The following is an 8,541-nucleotide window of genomic DNA, read 5'->3' on the forward strand; positions in this document are numbered from 1 at the left end:
AATTATCTTTTCGCATAAACTACCAAGCATCCGGACCAACCTCATAACGTATCATTGGACTATACTGACCTCAAACCGAGCTGGGTACAACCTTAACTAACTGAGCTTATTTCACTTAAGGGTTTAAACCAAGGAACCGACACATCGTACAATTATAAATGTTTTGAAGTTACTGACGGTATTAAACCCAATTTCTATTTAATAAAGATATTTAAAAAATATGTGTTAAAATTTAAATATTTTATACATATAGAAATTTAAATTTAAATTATTTAGTTATTATTTTTAAATATCACCTCTCTCACTCTCTCTATTATTTCTATCTAAATAAATTCTTTCTAACTTCACAATCTCTCCACAATATTCTGATCCCTTGTTTAGACATAAACCCTCAATTTCTTGTGAGTATGTAACGGTTAATGTTATACATTTTAATGCAAAAAATGTTTCTTCTGGTTTTCTGCCCAAAAAAGGTTTTGTAAATCAATTGACATCTTTATTTTTCTGCTTTCTTGTGTTTGCAATTGAACTATTTTCCATTTTGAACTTCACAAACAACTATTTCGAAGAAAGCCGGTTTTTATCTTGAAGAGCTTTCTCACTTTTATCTTGGAGAAAGTTCATCACATCTTTACAAACCCTGCAAAATTAGGCACAAAGAAAGAGCTTTCCATTTTCCGTTTCCCTTCCATGAATTACATCAAAGCATGTACGAGGAAAAACGGCACTTTGACATTCCAAAAACGACACTTTCAGGTCGATGCTTCCATCATCAAGACGGGCTTCGATCCCAACACATATCGTTTCAACTTCCAAGTGAAGACCCATATCCTACATGGGGATTTGGGTGCAGCACGCAAACTGTTCGACGAAATGCCTCACAGGAACATCATCTCCACCAACACTATGATCACGGGTTACTTAAACTCTGGCAACCTTTCCGCTGCTAGGAGCTTGTTTGACGGCATGGTTGAACGCTCGGTTGTTACATGGACAATGCTCATCGGTGGCTACGCTCAGAACAATAAGTTCCGCGAAGCTTTCGGTCTCTTCGTTGATATGTGTAGGCACGACATGGCTCCGGATCATGTCACCTTGACGACTCTGTTATCTGGGTTCACTGAGTTTGACAATGTCAATGAAGTCGCACAAGTGCATGCCCATGTTGTCAAATTGGGGTATGATTCCACCCTCACGGTTTGCAACTCGTTGCTTGATTCTTACTGTAAGACGCGTAGCCTTGGTTTGGCTTGTCACCTCTTCAAGCATATGCCAGAGAAAGATAATGTCACTTTCAATGTGTTGTTGACAGGGTACTCCAAAGAGGGCTTCAATCATGAAGCTATCAACTTGTTTTTCAAGATGCAGAATTTGGGGTTCAAGCCCACGGACTTTACTTTTGCTGCGGTTTTAACTTCAGGCATACAGTTGAACGATATAGAATTTGGGCAACAAGTTCACAGTTTTGTGGTGAAGTGCAATTTTGTGTGGAATGTGTTTGTGGCTAATGCTTTGCTTGATTTCTACTCGAAGCATGACCGTGTTGTTGAAGTGAGGAAGCTTTTTTATGAGATGCCGGAGGTGGATGGTATCTCTTACAATGTGATTATCACGTGTTGTGCATGGAATGAAAGAGTGGAAGAATCGCTTGAACTTTTCAGGGACTTACAGTTTACAAGATTTGACCGAAGGCAATTCCCATTTGCAACCTTGTTGAGCATTACTGCAAATGCTTTGAACCTGGAAGTGGGTAGGCAAATTCATTCCCAGGCTATTGTAACAGATGCCATTTCGGAAATTCTGGTTGGGAATTCTTTGGTTGACATGTATGCTAAATGTGACAAATTTGGGGAAGCAAATAGGATTTTTGCTGATCTGGCTCATCAAAGTTCAGTTCCATGGACAGCCCTGATCTCGGGTTATGTTCAGAAGGGGCTCCATGAAGACAGCCTAAAGCTTTTTGTTGAGATGCAAAGAGCCAAAATACGTGCTGACTCAGCCACTTACGCCAGCATCTTAAGAGCCTGCGCAAATCTAGCTTCACTGACACTGGGAAAACAGTTACACTCGCATATAATCAGGTCTGGATGCATTTCAAATGTATTTTCTGGGAGTGCACTGGTTGACATGTATGCAAAATGTGGATCCATAAAAGAAGCTCTTCATATGTTTCAAGAGATGCCTACGAGGAACTGTGTCACCTGGAATGCACTGATTTCAGCTTATGCACAAAACGGAGACGGTGGCCTCGCTCTTAGATCATTTGAACAAATGGTTCATTCAGGTCTGCAACCAAATTCTGTTAGCTTCCTTAGCATTTTGTGTGCCTGCAGTCACTGTGGTCTAGTTGAAGAAGGACTACAATACTTCAGCTCCATGACTCAAGTGTATAAATTTGTACCCAAAAGAGAGCATTATGCATCAATGGTTGATATGCTATGTCGCAGTGGACGATTTGATGAGGCTGAGAAATTGATGGCTCGGATGCCGTTTGAACCAGACGAGGTAATGTGGACATCGATTCTCAACTCATGCAGGATTCATAAGAATCAAGAGATGGGAAAGAGAGCAGCAGATCAACTATTCAGTATGAAGATCCTTAGAGATGCTGCTCCATATGTTAGCCTGTCCAATATCTATGCAGCAGCTGGTGAATGGGAGAATGTGGGAAAGGTGAAGAAGGCCATGAGAGAGCGAGGGGTCAGAAAGGTCCCAGCATACAGTTGGGTTGAAATCAAACAGATGACTCATGTTTTCTCAGCCAATGACATGTCTCACCCACAGATGAAAGAGATAACAAAGATGCTTGATGAGTTGGAAGAGCAAATGGAGAAACAAGGGTATAAACCTGACTCAAGTTGTGCCCTTCACAATGTGGATGAGGAAGTTAAGTTAGAGTCCCTAAAGTATCACAGTGAACGCATTGCCATTGCTTTTGCACTGATTAGCACCCCAGAAGGGTCACCCATATTGGTGATGAAGAATCTACGAGCTTGTAATGATTGCCACGCCGCCATCAAGGTAATCTCCAAGATAGTAAACCGGGAAATCACAGTCAGGGATTCAAGTAGATTCCATCATTTCAGAGATGGATCTTGCTCCTGTAAGGACTACTGGTAGTTTGCCTTTGTTGCATCAACAAAATCATCAGTTTTACTTAAAAAGAAAAAGGCAGAAAACCTTGACAAAGAGTTCGTGTCCATTGTCAAATCCATCTTCATTTGTATACTTATTTATTTATACCAATTTTCTACAGTACTGGCCAGGAGAAAACATATATTATTCCTTCCAAGCAAACTCTCAATTTTATTGAGAAAAATTTGTATACTCTTCTCTTGCAAGAGTAGAACACAATTTTGTACAAGGTTTATAGGAATCGGGTCTCAAAATTGCAAATGCATAAGAATTATACTAGATTATTTGGTAAAGAACGTTATTAAAGCATCTGGCTTCCGATGGGAGCTTGGGATATCTCTACTAATTTCAGTCTCTTAGATTTACTATAAAACTAATTCTAAATTTAATCAATACTCAAAGTTCACTGATCACTCCAAAGATGTTCTATGCAAGAAACAAATTTAGCATGTTATCAAATATCATACTTACTATACCCTATCAGGTTCAACTTCAGCAAGTACACATTAATCAGTAAACGGAACAACCATGACTAAATTTTTATAGAAAAGGTGCAAATCTTAAATTCTTAATAATCCTTAGGGAATTGCTTGAAGATACCGAATGTTAAGCAAAGGAATAACATTTCCCACAGAACTTCTATACTAAGCATCAATTAAAATCCGACGAAAAGCAATATATAAAAACTGAAATTAAAAAAAAATATATATATTCCTTAAGCAATTAATCGGAAATAACCCTATCCTGATTCCTCTGCTTCGATTTCAGGATTTCAGATATGGATCTTCCTCCTATTAAACAAACAGAAATCCTCGACACAAAGAGTTTGGTTTTACTGTCTGCTCTCACATTTTTCTGTTTTCATTTGTATCATCATTTAAACCTGTAATCTACAGGTCAAAAGATGCTTTCACCCAACAAATTGTCTCCCAATTAGCCATCCAGAAATTGGTGTCTCTATAATATTCCATTTCTTTATAATAAAAGACAATCTTATTCAAAGCTTTCTAACAAGAATTTAAACAATGATCCGACACTGAAATTTCCACTTCAACAGAACAGATCAACAGTTTCCATCACAATTTCCCTTAATCCGATTTCATAAAAGGGTCGATCATTTAAAGGGACTATGGTGACTGAACTTTGGGATTCCAATAGAAAAGAGTAGTTCGACTATGGTGACTGAACTTTGGGATTCCAATAGAAAAGAGTAAAAACTACGCATTATTAATTAATCATTCATAATTCATGACACTCTTTAGCCTACAAGGACGATTTTGTGAGCATAAAAGTAAATAACAATTGAAAATACTATAATATTTTAAACTACAGGTTAATTGAAATATTAATACTGAATCATTTTCCACCAAAAAACAATATATTAAAACTGAATTCAAAACAAAAAACAAAACAGATATCTATTTCTTGAGCAATTCATCTGGAACAACCCTAAGCTGCTTCCGCTTTTTCGATTTGGCAATCTTCTTCAAGGTGTTAGGGTTGGTAATCTTCTGGAACTTGGTTCCAGATTTGATAATATTCTCCTGCTTCTTCTTCTCCCTTTCTTCTTTCTTCTTCCGCTTCTCCACCTTGTTCAACCGAATCTCCTCCTTCAGCTCCGTCATCCTCTCTTTGTACGCCTTCTTAATCATCTTCTCCCTCTCCCTCTGCTCGAACGTCGTCCCCTTCCGGCTCACCTGCGTCGCCGACGCCCTCCGCTGCCGCACCTGTTTCCACTTCCGACCGGATACCTTCCCGGCGATCACGCCGTCGTAGCTCGGCTGACCGTACACAGGCTTGTCCGGATTCTCCGACGACGCCATCGCCGATCGCTTCGCCGGCGGAGCGGCGGTCTCATCGGTGTCCATGAGAGAAACGTCATTGCCGGTAATGACGTCATCCGTGTGCTGTTGGGACTGCTGCTCCCTCTTGCGCTTGTAGGTTTTGCCGCCGAAACCCTCGTCGAGGCAGCGAAAGTCAATAGTGCACGCCATGTGAGCGTGGTTTGCCAAACCCTAATGGATTTTAGGGTTTATATGGTACTTGGCTTTCTCTTCACTATTTATACTTGGGAAATTAAGATTGAGTTGATATTTTACTGTACAATTTGATTAAAAGGTTAAGATAAAGTTAATTTAAGAAATAAATAAAACAATTTCTTGTAGATGAAAATTAATGGATATTGTTCAATTTATTTTTTAATATAAATTATTATTATTAATGAGGATTGATATAAAAACTTAATAAAATAGCCAAAAAAGAAAAATTATATTTATCATAACTCATGATAAAAATATAAAATAAATATTTAAAATATTTGAAAAGTATGTCTTTTTTCATATTTATAATATTAATTTAAAATACTATTAATTAGAGCTTAATTATTTATTAAATGATCAAAAATAAATTGTATTAATGAAATTGAAAAATATTATTATACAAATAAAATAAAAATTATGTTTAGAAAATACATTTATTGAAGTATAATTAATTTAAACAATAAAATTCAAAAGAATTTAATTTAAAAATATATTAAACAATGTTTGATGACAAAACATCTAATTGTAGAGAGTTTTAAATTTTTATATAAGACTAATTGCAAAATCCACCTTTTAAAGTTAGAAGCCCCGTGAAAGGAAACTAAATGAAATTAAAAAGACAAAACCATAATTTAAATGAAACAAATAACACTAAAGAAATCCAAAAATATGAGCATTGGAGCTTTTTTTGTTTTTGTTTTTAGTAAAACATAAACCTATGTCATGGTTATTAGTACAACTTTCTTTCTTATAAGTCGTAAATTATTTTATAGTGTTATCTTAAAAAAAATTATTTGGATAAACAAAATTCAATTTTAATTTATGATTCCTCATCTTACAAGGTTGGATGAATAGTTTTTTATGTTTAATTATTTGTGTCACGTGAGTATCAATTTGATTTCTATTAAGTTGTGGTGAATTTTTTATTAACAAGTCAAACTACAAATTAGTAATTGAGTTAAATGACTTGTTTGCTGTTTTTTTAATAGTGCACCATTCTTTTAGGGCTACAATATTTTGTAGGTAACATTATTACCATTTGGATTTTCCATTATGATTGTTTGTTGGATAAGTCTTCTAAAGTAAAGTATAGTTTTAATGAAGGTGCTTAGGTTAGAATTTGTGGAAGAGCTTGTTTTATGTGGGTTTAGAAGTATCATAATTTTTTCGGTGAACTTTTAGGTGTAGCGTATAATTCAATTATAGTATTGATAAAAAAATAATTGGGACTTTCAAGCTATATGTGTTAGATGGACACCAATTAATATCTTAGTAGCATGATACTTAATTATACCATCATTTATGATTGTAGGTTGATGTTAAGACAACTTCTTCAATGTTGCATCATCAACAAAACCCAAACAATGCTCTTTCTTTCAAATTATATAAGGTGCAATTGTATGGGATCTTAAATGGTTTAAAAAAAAGTACATTGAAAGTTGAGATCTTCCTCATTTTATGTGATTTGGCCATTTGCAAACACAATTGGGAGATAAGAATTGAGAGAATTCTCGATATTTGTGATGCAAAGTTGCTTCATATGAAGATCAAGATTATAGAGAAAAGAGTGCATTTATTTGTTTAGGGAGAAGAGTGAATTTGACAAAATGATTTTAAACTCTCACATGGTTTAAACTATAGTTGAAAAATATTTTAGTGATAGATAAGTGTGATTCGTGTGGCTTCTTATAACAATGATATGTTGAGATCCTAGACAATATGCCTAGACAGTTTGTTAAGCTCCTAGATGGTATGTTGAGACACTATACGGTATATGACGCAATAAACAGTCTGAGGACCAAAAGATCATATGTAGAGTTTATGTTTTTTAATGTTTTGATGATAACTAACTAAATGGTTTATTTTGTATATTGATTGCTCTAACAATGTTTTGTAAAACTGCATTTCCCAATATACCCTCTAAGCGTCTACAACATTTGTTCATGATAGATGACTTGATTGTTGAAGGTAGATGAAGACTCTACTCAACTTCGATAAAGAAAGTGTTTGATGAAGAAAATCTTCTTAAAGGTTGATGTACATTATGTCCATAGTCCTTGTTAGGTTAGAGGTTGTTTAAATAGCCTTTTGCACTATGATCTACCTTATATCTCATAACCATAGAGATGAGCTCAAGAATAAAGGTTTCTTTCAAAGTATTTTCAAAATTTGTTTCAAAAAACTAGTTTACTACACAAAAATCAATCTGTTGTTTGACAAAACAATTGATTCTTTTGTAATGATGCAAAACTGTTAAGCTTTCTCAAAAATTCAGTTTTGATTCCAAATTCAGTTTTGCTCACAGTTACTTTATCAATTGATCTAAAAGTGGTTATGTTACCATCATGTGTATTTTCAAAAAATAATATGTTCTTTTGAACTTCAATCTGTTATTTTTATAACAGTTCTTAACTATTTTTTGAAAATCTATTTTGATCTGAAACAATAAAAGGAGGGGTTGGTCTCAGGTCAAAATACACCTTGCAAACACGATTTGCATATAGTTTTCAAGTATTTTTAGTGAGAGATTGAAATTTGCTTTAGTTTTTTGAAAGTTTTTCTTTAAAACTTCAAGTGCTCTTGTGTTGGTGCCTTTTGGTTAAAGATTCAAGGTTCAATCTTGTGCTGCAGCTGTGAGGGTCCTGTTTTGAACTTGTTGTATCTGCAGTCCAGGTGTTTTCTTTCCTATAATTTTTCTTTGTAAGTGTTTGTAACTGTACTTCTTGATAGGGTTTCTTGGAGTTTGAGTGTTACTGAAATAGAGTTTTTCAGCTTGTGATCTTGGTTCTTGGAGGGTTCAAGAACTTTGTTGTGTTTTTGTAAAGATTGTTTTGTATTAGTAGAATCCACCTTGGTGTAAGGTGGGACTGGATGTAGCTCTTGTTGAGTGAACCAGTATAAATATGTGTGTGCCTTTCTCTCTTCTTGATTACTGCAATTAAATCTGAAATCTAATAATCTGCAATAAAATGAATCTATTATTCTAAAGTTGAATTTGTTGTTTTAACTGTAACTGGGCTAAATCATATACTATTCTTCAAGATTATGATAAAATTCACTAAATTTGTAATCTTTAACTGAGTAACACACATGTTAAAATTCAATTAAACAATCCTGTTCAGGATTCTTATTCTTTTAAAAATGCTTTCAAAAAGTTTGAAATTTGCTTTAGAATTAAAGTTTACACTTAATATCTCTGTTACTGGTTGTTTTTAATTTGCGTGTGTTTAGAACTGTTAAATCAAAAAATAAATTTGTTCTTCCCTAAATCAATCTGTTTTTTTCTACCAAGTTTTCTTAAAACAGTTTTATTTGCGAAAATTTTATAAGTCCAATTCACCACCCCTCTTGAACTTAGACACTAATA

General features: G+C 34.7%; 2 protein-coding genes across 2 annotated transcripts; one reads left to right on the forward strand and one right to left on the reverse strand.

Moving 5' to 3' along the window:
- Positions 1-417: 417 nt before the first annotated feature.
- Positions 418-3,414, forward strand: LOC137813612 (Pentatricopeptide repeat (PPR) superfamily protein). The gene has a single exon (XM_068615962.2). It carries the CDS (start codon positions 691-693, stop codon positions 3,118-3,120), a length of 2,430 nt encoding a protein of 809 aa, XP_068472063.1. The 5' UTR covers positions 418-690; the 3' UTR covers positions 3,121-3,414.
- Positions 3,415-4,410: 996 nt separating this feature from the next.
- On the reverse strand, positions 4,411-5,195 carry LOC137813613 (coiled-coil protein). The gene has a single exon (XM_068615963.2). The coding sequence runs from the start codon at positions 5,127-5,129 to the stop codon at positions 4,554-4,556; it is 576 nt and encodes a 191-aa protein (XP_068472064.1). The 5' UTR covers positions 5,130-5,195; the 3' UTR covers positions 4,411-4,553.
- Between the last annotated feature and the right edge of the window lie 3,346 nt (positions 5,196-8,541).

This window comes from Phaseolus vulgaris, chromosome 1 (assembly GCF_051622355.1).
Source record: "Phaseolus vulgaris cultivar YP4 chromosome 1, ASM5162235v1, whole genome shotgun sequence".
In the NCBI taxonomy this organism is placed as follows: domain Eukaryota; kingdom Viridiplantae; phylum Streptophyta; class Magnoliopsida; order Fabales; family Fabaceae; genus Phaseolus; species Phaseolus vulgaris.